Consider the following 20114-nt stretch of genomic DNA (forward strand, 5'->3'; position numbering starts at 1 on the left):
ATCTTTCTTCCATGCTTTTCCTCTTCCTATACATCAGCTTTTATATTAAAAACTCTGGTCATCTTGCAATCAATAGCTACTCTATTTGCCTCGGGATTCATTTAGCCAGCCAGCCAGATGATTGTGTTTTAAATCAAACTGACCTGGTGTTCCTCCAGGGAACAAGGGTCTGCTCATTCACTTTGCTGCTTGAGTCAAAGAGGTCTAATGAGTAATCTTCTTATTGACTCTCCAGACACATTCCCTCAAGGGATTCTTCATTTTGATAGTTTAATAGAGTTTGAGTGGTAAACATCCCCATTAACTCTGTTGGTGATACAGAAGGTTGGCAACAGAGCAGGTGTCCTCTGGTCATGAAGCTTCTGATTTACCTAATCGTGATCTTCAGTGAAGTCCTCTGGGCTCTATTAAACAGGTGCTGGCATGGAATCAGGTGCCTTGAAATCAAAATTGATCAAGGAAACAGCAGGCTTCCCAAAGCCCAGGTCATACTGGCACATTCCTTGGTCAACCATTGCCACCTTAAGATTCAGTTTGAAGATATAAAATATGTAAATTTCTGTTACTTCATGCACTTCCACACATATGTTACAACGCTGCAATGCCATCATGCTCAATATTTCTGTTGACATTTTAGTCCCTAGAGGGCAGCACTGTGCAATAAGGACATACAGTGGACTAGACATGTGATCAGTCCAGCACTAATAAGATTGTGATTCAGGCTTGTTTATCATAATGAGCAGGACCTTTTTATCCTCACTGAGCCAAATAAGATACTGGAAATAATTTATGTAGCCAAACAAACCATCCTTTGAACATAATTTATAAAAGCTAATACGCTCAAACTCAAGTACAAAGTGCTGGATTAAAAACAACCCAATTTTTATCATTTCCATAACCCAGTGATGGGTCACAAAACACTGTTATTTGAATGACTCCGCAGGCTGGGACAAAAGAACCACCATTTTAAACGGTTACTTTGACCAAGCATTGGGTTGTTTTTACACTTTCTGTAGAAATATTTAGTGATGGGTAACACTATTGTAACTCTGTTGCACTAATGCAATGCAAAGGAAAAAAAATGCAGTGGTTTCGAGGAGGAAAACTTGCTTTACGTACCACCACATCAGATCCCAAACAGAACATAAACTAGACTAACGCGAGACAAATACTACTAGATCATTAAAGGACGGGTAAGCATCTAAAATACTACTAGATCATTAAAGGACGGGTAAGCATCTAAAATACTACTAGATCATTAAAGGACAGGTAAACATCTAAAATACTACTAAGGGAGACAGACTAAACTAAATAACCAAGCACACACAAACAGACAAAGAAATGTAACTAATTTAATTTACATTGAGCTGGGAGGTGCACACCATCCTGGGAGTCTTAGCTGTACCATCCCCATCTGTCTCCCTGGTTTCTTTCTTTCCTAGGCAAACATTAGCTCACAATAGGCTAAAGTTAAAATAATATTCACCCAACTTAAGTTATAAGTTAATAAGTATGCATATGGCAGACGCCCAATATCAGTCATGTTACAGAGGTAGGCGAATGCAGTGTTAAAATGGGACTGAGCCCCCACAAGAGAGGCAGAGATAACATTATCCACTACACTATACCAACCAACTACATAGATATGTTAACGATAATCATCCTGTCAGAAATGACAGTGCATATGACGGTAAAGCTAAAAATGTTGAACTGTTTACTTAATTCATCTGTACCTGTTTCACACAATACTAAATAAAAACACGCTTCTCAAAAACTACATTTGGCTTTAACTTGCCCATAACAACTACAAATAGCCATAAGACAAGATGGACAGACTCGGACATGTGTTAAATATTGGCCAGTGCGTAATAGCCTATGTGCCAGCTTATTAGTGCAATTAGCTTATTAATATTCAAATGACTATGAAATGAGACTATTGGTGCGAGGGGCTGAAAACCTGGGTAATTATAGCAGTATGTCTGTGTCACAAACAGTATTTAAATCAGTAGCTAACTACTGGGGAACTATTCGTTAATAAAAATCAGTATTTTTGTTGTTGTTTTTGCTTTTTTTTTTTTTTACTGAACGCCATTTTTACCGAATTACAGCTCTCTCTGAGCACTTCCCACTTACTGAGTAGTATGTTTCAAGGCTATGGTAACCTTTCTCTCTGTGCTGAAATCTGACAGCTTTCTCAGTCTTCTAACACTTTTAGCTAAAACTTTTAATTTTACCTTTAAAGACCAAATGTCATGAGATGCAAACAATATAACCTCAAGTAGTTATGTATTTCAAGGGTGGTAACAAATATGAGATGCCTTATCTTAGTGATATACTGAGTACTGAACACCAGACTGTAGTACTGAACACCTGGTAAGATGGACAGCAGCACTTTACTCAGTTGAGCTGGAATTTGAGCATAAATTTGGATTGTTCCATGCAATTAGATCATTTTCGTTTGTCATTGGCTGCACATTTTTTCTACCTCTGTACAAAGATTTGTTTATCTTGATTTTCTGAGGTGAACCATCTGCTAACATGCTGATATTTACCTTAGTCAACACAATTTCAGCTGGCCAATAGTTGGTCAATAATGGCCTTAAGATGGTATTTCTGGAGCTGCCCATTGTGATAATGCTGAAATCAGCATAGGAGCTGTCCATTGTTATAGTGCTGAAATCAGCATAGGAGCTGTCCAAGCTGTTCTTAGAGGCTCTAAAAAGTTGTGTGCACCTGTCTGAGAACTATTATCTGAGATGTTCAGCTTTGCTAATAGTATAAGAACATATTTGTCATAACATTTCCATTTCCAGTTCTAACTGATGCAAACAGTTTGTTTGCATTATTTAGTTGCATTATTGAATGATTTTTAATTTTGCAGGTCTTTTATGATTTGATTTTGTTTTTAGTATGCCAACACAGTGTACTGCTACCAGCAGTGTTTTTGTAAAATAGACCATTAGAGTGACTTTTGCTGTGGAGTGTATAAAATGAACATGGCATAGCCACAGAACACTTGGAAATGATTATTCACAAGCTCAATGCACCACACACTGTTAGCTAAGTCACAGAAACAGGCAAGGCTTTGGCACTTAGTTGCTATGACAACCCCCACTGCAAAGTGTGGTCTGGGAAAGAAAAATGAAATATGTTTCTATTAAAAGAAATTAAGACTCAATTAGCAAACAAAATGGATAGCTTACACTCTGGAAAAGTGTGATTTTGTTATTATGCTTGAATGCATCATGCCACTTACTAGTTTGACAAATTATGAACATTGTTTGTTCGACTGGTATCACTTGGGTGCAGTTCTGTGTATATTCATGTTTTACTGTCAAAAGTCTAAATACCTTTTTCCACATATGATTGCAAGCATACTGCCCTAGTTCTGGATTGTATCATTTTACTCAAAGGCCTATGAAATGGGATACTGATGTATACCTGACATTGCCCTAACCTAGGGCATGTTCATGATTAAACACAATTAGAAAGTTCTAGGGGCCTCCAAACGTCAAGCTATTCTCATTAAGTATGATGTGATCTTCACAAGATTAAAGATGTCAACTGTCCTACTTTTGATACTTCTTAACTTGTTTTAATGAATTATATAGGCTCGACCTAAAACTGGGTCATCAGTCCATTATCAGCCAGTTCTCCATTTCAAATCACCATGGAAATTACACATGCAGATGATTTTCTGCACGTACCACTCAGCATCAGTATTAGTTCCATATTACATCATATGCACAAATAAATATGAGCCTATATCTTATATATCCAAAAGTTGCCTAGACTATGGGGGAAGGTGTGTGTGTGTGTTGTGGGGTGTGTGTGTGTGTGTGTGTGGGGGGGGGGGTCCATCCATTTCAGCAACCATTACACCTTAATATGGTGTCATTTCCCAGTTCCAATGAAGGGTACCATATGTCTTCAGTAGACCTGGACTGTTCAGTGGCTTATCAATACAGTCTCCATAGAGTACTATTTAACAGACCATCGAGCCTTGTAATTGTTACTTTATGGCCAACTCTAAATCTTTTTAACAAATCGCAAATTGCCTGTCCAATTACACATGCACACCTGCCTCATATTAGCATACTGTGAGAGTTATGCTCAAGAATTTATATTGTCATTTGACAGCCTTGCAAAAGTTGCAAAAATCGTTTTATTATAGAAAGGGCTATTCATGTTGTTATGTTATATCTTTCTCTCCAGGTATTTAGATGTGATTTAGGTATTTAGATGTCCATATGACCATTCTGGAGACATGAGCTTCCATACAAGAAGTAGAGGAAGGTGCAGTGTGACACATCTCAGAAAAAGGAACTTGCTGGGGGCGGGGGGGTGGAATCGGCAGAACACATGCTAAATTTAGAGCTGGCAGTCTGAGAGATCCGGACACACCTGGGTAAGAACAGTTTGAGTGTAGGAATCAACATGTGCTGACTTTAATTATTGATTAATGGTAGAAGAAAAACAGAAGTTTAGAGGTGAAGTTACGCCCTGTTTTTTTTTAGACCTCAGTGTTGTTATCAGGTATCAGGTTGAAAAATGTCCCAAACATGGTGCCATGTATTTTTGCATTTGATTTGATTTGAATGATATGCTTGGCTTATTGAAGCAGTAGCAGGCTGATCATTAAATCTCCTTTGCAATGGAAATCTGACAATTTCAAATGCACACAGCCATACATATACAATATTGAAAGTAGCGTTATTTAAAGTCTGTTGAATTTCTGTATACCTCAGAGTTTTTAATGCTTTGATAACAGCAGAAAACAAATCAAGCTCAGTTTCAAATGACTCAGCCTGCTATATGCTATATGCTCTATTTCTTTCTATGCAGGGTGTGACTGTTTAATGTTAGGGGTTATATGGACTGTCCTGAACTATTTATGTACTATACCTGTTCACCATCTCCAACATGCATATTCACTAGCTTTAATTCCACAATCAGTCCATTTGTGTGTTTTATTTTTATTTGTTATAGACATTTAGACTGTCATCCATCAAAGTATACAAAGGACAGCTAAGATGCAAAATGTTTATTTATAAAAATAGATTTATTTATATTCATAAAAATCTTCCCCCCTAACCCCCCCCCCCCTTTTTTTTTTAGCTATAAATATGTTTCACCGTTTCCCAATACAGAATTAACAGTTGATTATGTAGTGGTTTCTTAATAAGTCGAGACACTAAAAATCTAAAACTTTTTAATTTGAAAACATCTAAAAATAAATCAGCTTGATTTACGAAGGGGTTCGGAGATTGAAACACCAGTTTTGCGCCTTAAATGATGCTTTCGAGGCGAAATTGATATAAAATGCAGTATGGACCTCTACTGAGAGACAAAGCCAACGAGTCTTGTAATTATAGGTTCCTTTTTAGTGTACTGAGCCATAGAACGGAAACCATTGCCCGCCCACCTAAAACCTTTGTTGCTGCTCGCCCAGCACTATGGAGCATCTGTTCGTGCGCGATCCGAGCGCCTTTTTTGGTTTGTTTCAGCTCGAGACGGAGAGGTAACAGCAGTGCCTGTCACAGCACTCGCCATAAAAGTCTAGCTCGCGCTCTCTCACGCGGGCGCGCGTGTACACACATGCACAAACACACGCGCGACTGGACGCTCTGTACTTGCAGTAGCCTTCCGCTAGTCCCGCAGCACCTCGTTCGTGTCCTCAGTCTCTACAATTTTGGCTCTCTCCGCTTAACGATGACCTCGGCTAAAGAGCCCACCGCGCCTGCCAAAGCAGCACAGACGCAGGACCAGGTAGTAAAGATTTGCAATATCTTATACCACGGTCATGTTTTTACAGCATGTTAAAGAAATGGAAAAAAAAAAATTATTTTGGTCAAATTCTTTTTTTTTCTCCCTTTTTATCTTTTGCCAACAATGTTTTGTCTTCAGAATAACGTTGTGACTTTCTCTGCTGCCAGAACGGATGTATTATTAATCGCTAGCTCAGGCTCCAGTGATTTTGACTGCAGTAACTGTACGGTCATAGTCAATTACGTTGGTCGGTTACCAGTGTGATTAATTAGGGACGCGCAGGATAACGAAGTAGCCGTATGTTCAAACTTTGCGACGCAATTACTTTTCACTCAATCACGTTCTAACCAACTGGTATCCGCAGAAACATGTTCAGTCCATTTAAAAGTGTGCTGCATGCAAAAAATAACAATAGTGAAATCATTCCTTTTTGGTCATTTTATGTATAGTTAAAGCTCTAAAGTTCATTCATATTCTCAGTGGCAAGGACATATTGTGCAAGCAAACCAGAGGACATACACGAGTTTAGTGCAGCACACTGCATGGTGGTCTCCGTTATCAGCAGACTGCTGTCATGTTTCAATTATTTACTTCCATTTTATATAATGGCTGGATATATAATTCGGTATTTTTTTTCTTTGCAATTTCATGACATATGAAAGGGCCTCTGGCAATAAAAGCTAGTAACACATGGCCTGTGTAAAACAACTTCCATTTTACCATAGGCTGCAACCGATCCGTAGAGCGTTAAGATATCACTAACTTGTGGCATATTTAAATGAATTGCGGAAACCTTGCTGTTGTTAAGAATAATTATAGAGAGGAGACACGAGTATAGTCTTATGTCCAAATATCTTGAATATCCTGCCAACATTCCAATTGTTGACACCTGAAATATTTCCAGATTTTCCTCGTGTTAACCTGGACAGATGGCAAACATAACGGTTACTTTTATTTCACCTGTTTATAAGACAAGACAACTCGCATCTCGTCCTTGAAAGCAATTACCCCAAACTCTTACATCTGTTGTTTTCTGATTAATTTCGTACCACGCATTAATCGTGTCTCTGCTTGGCCACGCTTTTGCTGTTCTCCACACTTAATCCTTCCTCAGCTTACTAAATACTCAAGTTGTCCCTTGAAAGTGATCGAAAGCGTTAAAATGTTAGAATGTCTTCCAGAAACTGCAAGTTGTATTGAATGGGATTAATGAACTATGGCGAAAAGCACTCAACATTTATGGTGGGGTGGGGGGTGGGGGGTTGCTTATCACGTCCTCTGGAGGCTGCGTCGCACGCTTGAGCCCCAAAGTAGGTCTCTTTGATGACAGTGATTAGGGTACAGGCACGGACAGCATAGAAGTCTGGGAATAGCTTTGAGATTCGGTTAAGCAAAGCGGCTATATTTGGTGTGTTATTGCTGATAAAGTCGGTCTAATAGGCGGGATTAATTGGGAAGTGCATTTATGGTTCAAAGCCAAGATGAAATAGAACAGTTCTCGTGAACAATTAAGGCTGTGCCAACTCAAAACTGCCATGCGCATCGCTGTGTTGGACCCCAGTTACACCTGAAAGTAACAGCAAGGCTGGAAAAGTGGCCAAGAGGCCTCAGCGTTGCGAGAACTGCACTGCATATGTGGCTTGTAGAGAATACGAACGAAAGAAAGTTGTTGCAGTGTATTTCTTTCCTCGGGTAAGACAATGACCACAGTCAGCAATATCGCCAACTTATCTTTTATGAGATGAGATCCTATTAGTGCTTGTCATTTTCCTGCTCTGGAGTGTTTGTGGCTGCTGCCACTATAGGTTAAGTAGGGCACTATGGCGTCTATGAGTTTTAAGCCTGCACTTTTTGTCTATAGATAGACTTCTGCCCCTGGACCTTCCCATAATAACATCCGACTTATGGTCCTGAAAAGGGCAGCAAATGTCGGCAGCAGGCGTTTGGAGGAGCCCTCAGGAGCCTTGCAATATTGTGACTCCAGCTTTGACGCTTCCCTGTGTTTTTCCCTCCTGTGTTCCAGAGGCACACAGCCACTTAGAGAACACAGCTAGCCTTCTCCGACATCCGCTTTCCTCGCTTTCATCCACCTCTTGAGCGGCAGATATTGTTATCGCAAGTGGGAGAGGTGTTCAGGTTTCTTCCACGAAATCAAAAACCATGTTGCAGGTCCGCAGTGCAGAGGCAAGAGTTCCTTGCTGAACACTCCTCGGTTCTCTGCGCCTTGTGTTGCCACTATTTGTGAAAGAACTGCTACCCACAGGACACCTGGAAACACCTATCTTATACATAGCATTTAAGTGTGCAGAAACAGACTGCAGCCCATCTGTTGACAGTCGTCATTTCTCTGCCTCCCTCTGTCGCATTCTTCACTGGTCAGATTCGGACTACAGGCTTACTGTTCACTTGATGTTAGTTGGTAGGGGCCGTGGAGGTGCTACAACTTCATCACGCACAGCAGTGTTGCTGGGGCGTTTACGTGCGCCTGTGTGTGCGCTGGTTTGAGATTGGTTCATCCCTGACAAAGAAATGCTGCCTACAGCTGCCCTGAGCTCAGCAGTCAACCACAGGATTTGGGGTTACCTGCAGAAACATGGCATTATTTGAATTCTTGAGTCCAGTTGTATAGCTACAAGGTGGTCCCCACCAAAGTGTTCATTCTAATTAGGTGGCTGGTGAGTCATTGTTGGTGTTTTTAGCAGCCCAGGATATGCGGTGTCACAAATGATTATTTATTATGCATTTTCTGCAGCAAGATATATTTCAACAGCAGGTTTATATATATATATATATATATATATATATATATATATATATATATATATATATATATATATATATATATATATATATATATAATTTATTTACTTATTTTTGTTTGTTGAGGCTTTTTTGGGGGCAGGGGTTAGGCATGCTCCCAACCTTGTTTTTGCTCATATTATTCCCCCATGAATGTGGTTCCAATATAATATAGAAAACATCAAATAAATGTCTAGTCCACCATGTACATTAACACCATTCAGGTAAGTGGACTCAAGTGGCAGTTCACTGTCATCAAACATTTTTTTTATTGTCCCAAACAGAAAATTATACCCATTGACTGTAATGAAATTGATATAATTTCAAAACAATCTAGTATTGTCTTCCTTCTTAGGGTAATATATATAACCCTCTCTGACATGGTGTGGTCATTTCTGCTTAAAAAAAGTGTTTCCATGTGTACTTGGGAACATCCTTTTAGTTAACAACTCTGATTTTAGTCATATGTTATGACACTAAGTTAGATTTCTCTGTCGAGGTTAATTTTATGAAAGAGAGAGAGAGAGAGAGATGAAGGTGATTACATTTAGATTTTCTTGATTCAATTTGTCATGTGGTTATATGGTGCAATAACAAAACTGTAATTATGTTTCTGAGATTCACACTAAACCAAAGTATATTGTGCATTACACATAACAGAATTATCTAAATGACAGCAAGCAGGCCTACCTCTATCTATCTATCTATCTATCTGTCTATCTGTCTGTCTGTCTGTCTGTCTGTCTGTCTGTCTAACCTGTCTAACCTGTCTGCTGAGAGGTTTACATTGTTCTAATATGATATTCACATTTTTCTTCTTTTGTTCTGTTGAGTGATATTGCCATTTTTTATGCCAGTTATTCAGCCAGTTTTGCCTACTACACTGTCACCTCACTATTATTTAATTAATGTCATTTATCTCTTAGATAGCATTGTTCTTCTTTGTATTCATAGCATTTCTCCAGTTTCTGAGGATGTGTTGTGTTTGTCCACCTCCCACTCAGTCACCTTAGAGGCACATCACATCCTGACAGGATATGGATTCCGCCACCACAGGATATAAACCTCATTTTTACAGAAAGACTGTAGCCCATAGTTGTGTGAAATGTGTCAGATATTGCCATCCCTCCCAAAAGTACAATATTAATTCTTAGTTCTAACATGAACTCTGCTGCTTTTCGCTGTGTTTCTATGGCAATACTGCTTTCCCCAATTCACTGGAAGGATAGACTACTATTTTTTTTGTTTTTCTTTCAGAGCTTCATTAACCTCATCATGGGTTAACTGGCCTTTAATATGTAATGAGTACATCACTGATGCACCGGTTTTCTATGCCGTTCACTGTAGAAATTTATTTTGTTATCGTCAGAACTCGATAACAGGAAATGAGAAGTTGCTTCCACGTCACATTACACCATGACGTGCCTTCACTGTTTTTTTTTGCTACACCTCATGCTGTGAAAGACACTAATTGCTCTCTTAATGTCTACTTTAATGTTCCCTTCAGTTACTGGTCTCCCCCATGGTGTCCATCAATCAGCTAGTCCATTTCAGTCGGCTGAAGTGTCCCACACCACACAATCGGCACTAAGTGCTTTGTTTGAATAAAATGTTTTTCCGAAGCATTTCAGTTGGGCTTAGTGTGTTGTGAGTGAGATACAACGCGTTCACCTTAATGTAAGCACTTGTCGGTATAAGGCGCAGTCAGAAGACTGTCAGTTCAGCGTATTGATTTTCTTTTTTCGGAGATGCCGCTTGTGTTAACTGAGGAACATTTATCCACATGTTTGCCCGGAGCATGCTGAAAAGTGATTTGCCTACCACACACAGCGCTGACAACACATAGATACTTCACACAAAGCTGACTCATGCCATTTAATCTGTTATTTAATCAATTTAAAGATTAGCAACATGACCACATTTTTTGTCTATTCGTTGAGGGGTAAGGATGCTATTTATGAAAGCACAAAAATGTTATTTTCTACTGAATGGTTTACTATTACTGTTCCAATAGAGCGACACACAACACAGTCGATTATAATATTTTAAATTTTAGAATATTTACTTAATTCGATATGCTAAGACAGAGTGGTAAATTGCCTTACACCCCAAACCAATGGCTAACAGCTACAAAATCCCACATGGTGCAGAAGAAATAACCCTGAGCAGAGCCATATTTTGAATTAGGTCCTAGAACAAGGATGCTTAGTTCTGGTCCTGGAGATCTACCACCCTACAGCATTTGGTCCCAACCCTAATCCAGCACACACAGGCCTGTGCCTGTTTATGTGTAGTACCACCGACTCCTCTGCTGTCCCTCAATCTTTCACTCTCCATCTTTGTCCTTCCATCTCCCTACGTTTTTTGCTGAAGGTGTTTGAAGTGGCAGCAGCCCTGACCACTGCAAAAGCTTTAATCTCCACCCTCTGGGATGCTCTTAAGAAGCTGTTGTTTGCTGTGGGGTAGAACTGATGAGTGAGTGGATTCTCATTCAGGCTTACCTCTCATCATATTGTTCCAAGGTTTGCTCATTCTGGGCTTTGTAGTTGAGCTCCTGTGATCTCTCACACCCCCTGCAGTTTCCTTTATGGCTCACTGAGCAAAGTTTTCAGGAAGGCTTTACTTCAGAGTTTCGTGTGTTTTGCCATAATTGTTGGTGAAACTTCAGTTTGACCATATAATGCCTATGGCTAGGTCAGGTACGGTTAAGGTACAATGTGACATTCATAGACAGCCAATTTAAACACCACGGTGTAGAAGTTAGTCACTCATGCTTGATGATACTGTACTATCATAATGTAATAAAAAGCACTTTTTTTCAAACAAGGTCTACAGAGTTTTTTACAAAAGGATACGATAAAATGAAATTCAATAAATTAAGATAGATGAAGCAAAAACAAAAGAAGATAAATATTAGAAAATAAAGTACAGCAGTCTTAATCTTCATAGACAAGTCATAACCTTCCTTAGATGGATATATATCCCTCAGCTATGCATAGAATAGCCATTCTCTTTAGACAGGTAGCAGGTGTGCTAGCCTGTTAGGTAAAGAGCTCTTCTGGGACGACACCTAATAATCTAATAATCAGTGATTCACTGATTCCTTCAAGAAGGCATTTAAAGGTTATAAAGAGTATCTTAAAATCATTTCTGAAAGACACAGGTAGCCAGTGCAGCTGTCTGAGGACAACCCAAATATGCTCCGGCACACTCATGCGTAGGAAAATTCTCAATGCCTTATTTTGCACTCTCTGCAAGCTAGAGATGGAGTTCTTTAGCAGGCCAAAAAGAAGAGCCTTACTGAAGTCCAGATGAGTTTTTTATGTTCCACTATCAGCTGTTGAGGAAATGTCACAGACCTTAGCTATATTTCTAAAGCGATAGAATGCTGTTTACAAACATTACTTCTTAAAGTTAAGGTCACTGTGACATGTTGTGACACATATTTATTGAAGAGCTAAAACATCAAACTAGAACAACAAAAGCGCTTTAACAAGAAAAGAACGTAAATCACAGAGACTAACAAACGGGAGACAATGGCAGGTAGGAAGCAGGCGTTGCATTAGTCTGAAGAACCAGCTAACGCACATGGTGGTGGGAACCTGTGGGTTTATATGGCGTTGATTAGATTGGCAGCAGGTGTATGTAGTCAGTATTCAGGAGAAGGGCAGCGATGACGTGTGTGACATGACAGAGAGGATGCGTTGCGAGTCAGAGTCATGACAGAGCTGCTGGGGGGACTGCTCGTGCCAGTGTGTGAGCACACACTGCCTCATGCTAGGCTGGGTGCCAGTTGGCACTTGACAGTTGCTGTTGAAAGTCACACTCAGGTTTATGGCACAAGTTTTAGACTTCACAGATAGGCGCTCTATGTGCAACATTTCTTAGTTTGTTGTTCCCAATAACAAGGAATTTGGCTTTGTCTTACCTGCAGAAACATGATTACATTTACATTTTTGGCATTTAGCTGACAGTTTTATCCAAAGCGACTTACAATTATGACTGAATAAAACTTGAACATTTGAGGGTTAAGGGTCTTGCTCAGGGGCCCAACTTGGCAGTGGTGGGGCTTGAACCAGCAACCTTCTGATTACAGGTCAAGTACCTTAAACACTGAGCAAATCATTTAATTGTCATGACATGGGAGCATGTATTTTAAATAGATTGAACCTTGAGGCACTCTACATGACACTTGGATGAAAGTTCCAACTACAATATTATATTCACAGCCACTCATACTGGTTTGAAAATAATTTAATTGGCCAACCCCATTTTGTAGACAATGAAGTATTCTATGGTGAAAAGTATTTAGTGGCATTAAGATCTTAAAGAACCTGTATAGGTAAGTTACCTGCATCTTGAGTTACTGTAGGATCATTAACATTAACATTAACTTTAAATAGCCTTTTCTGTCCTTTGATGAGCCTGGAAGCCAAACTGGAATAAATTACATAAGCTTTCATTTAAGTGTGCTGATGGGACATGAGGTGAGTGGTTAATCAAGAAGGATTTATAGTTGTCTTTATGGCTTGAAAAGTAGACTTACTAGCTAGTTTAGTTTGGTTGTTGAGCAGTTTCTGTTGATTTTTGTAAATATCAAAGTGGATTATGAGCTTAGTGTGCCTTCATTTTCATTTTGCTTTCCTGCAATCTCTTTCAAATTTTAAAGTGATGCATATGTATATCCATGGGGCTTTAAAATGTCTAGACACAGACTTGGATTTCAGAGGGGATATAGTATTAATGCATTCATTAAGTCTCCAAGTAGGCAGTCATAGGGGGATTTGGTGAGAGGATGAAGACAAGTAAAGACGTTTGTGAAAGTTGGCCTAGAATTGTCAGTAAAATAGTGGATGCTTATGACTACTTATCAGTATTGCTACAGAAAACCACAGACAACCCAAGAAGACACAGTAGTGACTGGAAGTTCCACCATCCAAAATATTAGTCACCTTGATATGTAAAATATAGGATATAATCAGGTCTAAGGTATGGTCATGTTTATGTATAGAGCCTGGAGCTTGCTGTGTCAAGGCAAAGGAATTCAGTCTAATTGTAATATCATTAGTAACAGGACCTGAAGTTTTATAAAGATCAATATTCAAGTCTCCATTGAGGTTTTACTTAAGAAAATAAAGTCTTGTTCATGGTTTTCAATTATCTATCCAGCTATAAACGACATATTAGTTAATGACCTTAGATTGAGTACAGCAGCGTTTAATGCAGTGGGTGCTGTTTTGTTTTTTTTTCTTCTGAGATTTGGAGTCACTGTTGTGCTTAAACATTACTAAGTTAAACTTATTAGAACCATCTTTTGTGGCTATGCCATCTGTTGCTGCACATATCCAAGACATTAGACTGCCATGTAGGAAGGTTTCCAGCTTGTCATATCTGTGTCTTATACATATCATACCCAAGTGCACCCCATGCAGCAAATGGGCTGGATGGAAATGGAGGATGTGGGTCAGACCTTGGCCAGTCTCTTGCTTTAGACACTAGCAAACTGTACCTGAGCCACAAGTGGCCCACATATTAAAAATTCATGGCCTTCATGTCCCAAAATATATCTGAGCCACTTCTGACAGAGATATTGCTCAGGAAGGCAAACTGCATACAAGTCAAATGTGCCCCAAATACTTAAGTACTAATATAGATTACACATTACAAAGCATTTCACTTTTAGCTGACACGTTTTTTCTGACAGATACACACCTAATCTGTTGTGTATGTGACCCTCATCTGGCAACCGGGAGTGGACCATCCATCCATGTGGCAAGTAGACCAGATGAAAATGGGGAATGTGGAATAGTTGTGGGCCAGAATGATTTCGCTATCAGGGTATTTCTCTATAAATGCAGTGGAGGAGAGGTATATGTTCACTGTGGTAAACTACATTTATGTCAAAACACATTATTTTCTAAGACTACTGTATGCAAGAACACACTTAGCAATGTAAGAGGAAAACATTTTCACAAAAAGATAATGCTAGCAAAAGTAGAATTGCAGAGTAATAGCCTATAATGCAAAAATACACTGTAATTGTTTTATTTAAGGCTAAATTGCTGAAATTTTTTTATTGTTATTTTAATATTTGCAGGCCACTTTTGGAACAAAAGTAGGATAATTCATAAAGATTTAATAACTGCTATCCATTCATTCTTTTTCATTCATTCATGCATGCAGATATTTGTTATTTAAAGGTGACATGAAAAATTCACGTTTTTCATGCTTGTGCAAATATATTTGGGTATCTTGTGTGCTTACCAAAACACCAACCGTGAAACAGAGTGCACCAGTTTTCAGCCAGACTGATTAAGGTCCTGCAGCTGGTTCTAGATGAGGAACGGAGATAACTGTTTATCGGCAGTATGCTGAAGAATCTATGAGAATGGAAAGAAGAGATACTGGTAGTTTTTTTGTTTTGTGTTTCTCTTTTATGAACAGAAATTGAGAAGTTCGTTAATCTCATCAGTTTTTTTGTTGTCAGAGTGCAACCATCAATCTGATTGATGACTGCGGCCTCTTTCAGTAAACAATGTTGTTTGTGTGGGTTATAAGTGAAAATGCGATATCATAAAGCAGATTTCCTATCAACAGTCAGGCACCAGTGAAGTTGGTATGAAGGTTTTAAACAGTTCACCACATTCCTAGAAGATCTTGAAATCAAGGTGAGCCAATTGTTCAATGACAACAGTCAGCTAAAGTAATCAGTTCCCAGTGCCAGTGTAGGTAGGCTTCAAGATGGGCGTGTAAGAAGTGGAGAACATGCATCAGGTGATTAAAGTCATCTTTAAGTAATTCTGAGTCTTGTTTGTGAATGCTACATTTGCAATGGTTATCTGAGCAGGTGGAATCAGTTGCGAGTCCAGATCCTGCTCTTCATCCCTTAAGGAATATGGTGTGAGAATTCTCTTCTATAGTTTGGTGAAGTCCAGAAAGCTGGTGGAAGATGGTGAGGTGAGTCATAAGTCAGATCTAGGAGAACCAACATGTGGCTTTATCTTTGTCTTGATTTTAAAAGCTTGTTTCAGTCATTTCTATTTTCCAAGGTTTCCATGATGGATACATCTCGAGATAGAAACTGTATCCAAGGAGGAAGAGTTTCAGTGCAAGTGCAAAAGAATGGTAGCAGCCAGGGTCAGAAAATGATGATGAGCTGTGTGGCCTTTATAATGTGTCATTTAAAATAAGTGTTCTCATTTAATACTTATAATACCATTATAAAACCTCAAAAAAAAAAAAAAAAAAAAAAAAAAATCTCCTTAGCAGAAGATCAGTTTTTCAAAAAGAGGTAATGCATTCAAATACTGTGCTTTCAAGGCTAGGAATCTTCATAGCAGTGCAATCAAATTTGTCACAGTCTGAAAAGACAGAGAAAAACCCATGAAAAAAGCATTTGCTACTGCAAGCATATCAATTTATGCACTCTGTCAAACAAAGCAATTAGCTGCAGCAAAGGTTGCTGATAAAAATCAATAAACTTTCAATTATGGCCCAAAAGCTTTAGCATATTAATATACATTTTTGACCTGTTGAATTGACAGATCTCATTTCATTTTCATCAGATGTTAGACTGAGAATTTATTAAGAAAAGCAAGGTAAAGGAAACGGCTTTTTTCATTAGCTTGTCTGGCATTTTTTTCTTCTGAGCATTGTAATGGTCACGGCTACTTTGGCACACAGCAGAGGATGGCTTGCTTCTGTAGGGGTTCACTTTTCTTGTAACCTAAGACCAAGCACCTCCTGCACTGGCTAAGAACGATATCAAAACAATGACCCTGGTGACACAAAGTCAAATATCAATTTACTGTTAGTAATATGGGCCTGTAACCCAAGATCAGTCAAACGAGAAACTAGAGAGGCAGAGCGAGAAGTTCACACACTAACTGGGATTGCTAACAAGCCTGTAAGAGTGCGACCCATATTCTATAATTCAGGAAAAGATACTTTTGGTTATTGGGAGTTAGGGCTTAAGCACTTCTATTGCAAATGGACTTTCAGTGCAGATTCTTTTAGTGTCACTCACGCTACGTAAGAGTGTATAATACACCTCTCAGTATGTAATACCAAGTTGTTTCCCAGAGCATTATATGGCTTGTGCCTTCAGTGGCATCCTACTGTGAGCTTCACCACTAGAAAATGTTTCTCCTAATCTCAGACCATCTGAACCGTCTTGTTTTATGTCATAATAAGAGACCATCAGAGCTCTCTGCACCCACTTGACTGGATCCAGCTTCACACTGCGTGGCTTCTCCTTTCAGGGAGGTTTAGATTTGAAGTGTTCAGCCTGACCTCTCACTATGTAGCATGCACTGCTGGGTTATCTGATTCAGAGGACATCCAGACCCATAATCTTTTGAATACTTTTTTAAGTGAGCTAATTGCCTCTTTTGTGGTCTGTAGTGCCTGCACAGCATGGCTTTTGAAAGGATGCTGGCACATTCAGATAGGATTCAGCAGATGCCTGGTTCCACATCCCTGAACCTGATACCCCACTGGCATGCATTCTTAATCTAGCAGGAAACATTGATTAGTTATTAAGGGAAGGCATGGGAAAAATATCAAAATATCAACGATTATATTGTGCTTTTAAAACCAAATTCATAATAGAACCATTGCAATGCTTTTCAGCTTGCCTGGTAGGATGGGTGACCCTTTTCAGGACCAGATAGAATATCAAGCAATGCCATCTACCTGCTACAAAAAGGGCACAACTTGGAGTCAGTGAGACTGTGCTCTAGCAACACAAAGGGGAAAAAGTAGCATGCTTCCAGTCTCAAGCTGTGCACTTGTACAGCCAGCAGTGCACTGGAAATAACTGGAATTTACACAATTCCAGAGTCGGCCAAAATCACTGATTGCAGGCCATCATCGACCCCAAAGTGATAATAAAGCTCACCTCCCACATCTACCCTCTTTTTGTTTCCTGCCTATTGCCATGACTTCTGGTTCCCATAGAAACGGTGGCAAGCAAATCAAAAAGAGACCTCTTCACAGTAGCATGAGGAGATACTTCCCTTACCCTGATAAAACTATTCAAGAAAATCCAAAGCCTCTTGATGAGGAAGAGTAGTACCTATCGTGCATCTCCGAGTGATGACCTGTTTTTCCAGAGTCTTAGGAATAAGATTTAACCAACAGGGGGAACTGAATCCTGTTCATCAGCTACCTGTACTAGTATGCTCCTGTCTATTGTGCAGTGCTGAGTCAGTGTGCTGGGGTCTTTATATGCTTATGGTAATCCACATTCTTCAAGAGACAGTAAAAAGATCTTAGCCCTTTGCAAAGGAAAATGAGATATATGATTCTTATGGTCCTTCCATATAGAAAACCTAAGCTTAAAGGCTTCCTTTTGCTTTTCCTCTGAACTTGTTAAACCCCACAGGTAATCTCGCGCAGAGGCAGAAATGAGTTTGCTGAGACGAATGTTAGCTCTTGCCTTAGACTTGAGAAATCTGGGTTATCTGGGAGACATTCGAGCTCGCTATTTCTTTTTGGGAACTTCACTGTTTACTTTACTGCTGATCCCTGTGTTGCTGAATGAGAGAAAAGTGGCAGTGTTGAGGTATTCACGTTGTAATGCAGCTTTTGAGCAACTTGTGCTAGCGCACATGCATGCACATATTGCTCGGTAACAAGCTGCATGCATGTGCACCACCACATCTTGTTCTAACACAAAAGCTGCATGTGTGTGAGGTGTGCCATGCAGTTTTTGTTATGGAGCGGTATTTGCTGGTGCATGGATGTGCAGCTTTTGTTATGGAGCGGTATGCGCTGGTGCATGGATGTGCAGCTTTTGTTATGGAGCGGTATGCGCTGGTGCGTGGATGTGCAGCTTTTGTTATGGAGCGGTATGCGCTGGTGCATGGATGTGCAGCTTTTGTTATGGAGCGGTATGCGCTGGTGCGTGGATGTGCAGCTTTTGTTATGGAGCGGTATGCGCTGGTGCGTGGATGTGCAGCTTTTGTTATGGAGCGGTATGCGCTGGTGCATGGATGTACAGCTTTTATTATCAAGGTGGTGCATACACAAGCAACCTTTGTCATGGAACAGTATTCACTGGTGCATGTGCATGGTTTTTGTCCTTCATGCCTAGTGGTAAATTGTGAATTCCAACGTGCATTACCTTGTCCTGTTGCCCTGGAATCCTAGAACAAAACAGGCAAATAAAAAGCCCTCGTGTTCAGAGTTTTATTTCTGTCAAAAAAAAAGATGAAGAAACTAGATGGATGATACCTTTTCAAAGCTCAAAACTCTGAGAGGACTGAAAGCTTTTTTTTCTGTTGGTGATATGAGGCAAAGTGTCTATGTGGGTGGAGTGGTTGTGGGTTGTAGAATGTTAAGTAAATCCAGTTAGTGAATTAGTACACTACAAAGCCCTCACTTTAACTTCAAGAAGCTGCTTCTTTATGCTGTTAAAGGTTGAATTGTACATCTATACCTGAGTATCTGTGAACATATGTGGGTTCCAAACACAGGCGTTCACATGGGTGTTAGCCAACATACTTGAACATAATGTCAACATATGTATTTGAAGCAGCATCCAAGTAAGAAAAATGAATAACAAAGAAGAAACTCTCTACAGTAAAGAAAAGTTTAGATTTTTACATTGGATATAAATAGAAACTTGTTTGTAACCCCATAACTCTTCAAACTGCTTCATTTTGTTTTTGCACGATCTCTAGTGTGAATCTTTGGCTCTCATAACCTGCCACCAGTGCTATCGGATAGCCAATCAGAGTTTTGTTGACATACAGCTCCACAAATACACATGACATGTAGTTGGGATGTTGGTGATGTATGCGTCAACCCCTCAGCGAGCCTCTGTGCACTACGCATACCCGTAATGCCACATTCTGCATAACGATGCAGAGACACATGTAGATGTTCCTAAATTGGTCTTAACTGCAGACATGTTTGAGCTGATCACTGCTGCTTATTCTGTTCTAATTAAACTGCAGTTCAACACTGCCCAAAACAGGCAAATTGCTACAAGACTAAATGGTTGACTCCAAGTCTAAATAGCATGCATTCTAGCTGACTACATACAACATATGATCATCTTTGAACATATTCTAAATTGTATGAAATTTGCATGAAAATGTGGAAAAAAAATAGTAGCTATGAAGGCCTAATAGCCGGTCACAGTTGGAGTGATGATATTATGGTATAATAGCATTCCAGAAAACACTTTTACTTCCAAGGCATTGAAGGGCATCCTGGAGTCCCAGGGAAACCGAGGCTGATTTCAATAAAACTGTAGAATTTGCTTCCCCGGCATGGCTCCTTAGTGGCTTTTGCTGAATATGTTTCACAATGCATAATATAATCAGTTTAGGGGCCACCTTTAGCACAGCACACATTTGAAATGCTTCTGGAGCACAGGCTTGTTTTTTGGCTGGCATGCCCAGTGCGCATGCCACGTGCACCGGTGCCTTGCCTTTTGGGATTACATTCATTTGCATTCCACACTCAGACACTCCATGGAGTGCAGTGCATGGACAGGTATGGGTGAAAGAGCCTTGGGGAACTAACGATACTTTATA

General features: G+C 39.6%; 1 protein-coding gene across 3 annotated transcripts in view; it reads left to right on the forward strand.

The window, feature by feature from the left end:
* Positions 1-20114, forward strand: part of dpp6b (dipeptidyl-peptidase 6b) — a 100400-nt gene that overhangs the window by 43128 nt on the left and 37158 nt on the right. The window contains exon 1 of one of the 3 annotated variants that reach the window (XM_026998352.2): positions 5569-5769. The exons of the other annotated variants lie outside the window; for them this stretch is intronic. Within the exon in view, the coding sequence (XP_026854153.2) occupies positions 5599-5769 (171 nt within the window). The 5' untranslated portion in view covers positions 5569-5598. Of the gene's footprint in view, positions 1-5568; positions 5770-20114 lie in introns of those variants that run through there. 3 annotated transcript variants of the gene reach the window in all.

This window comes from Electrophorus electricus, chromosome 18, assembly GCF_013358815.1.
Source record: "Electrophorus electricus isolate fEleEle1 chromosome 18, fEleEle1.pri, whole genome shotgun sequence".
NCBI lineage: Eukaryota > Metazoa > Chordata > Actinopteri > Gymnotiformes > Gymnotidae > Electrophorus > Electrophorus electricus.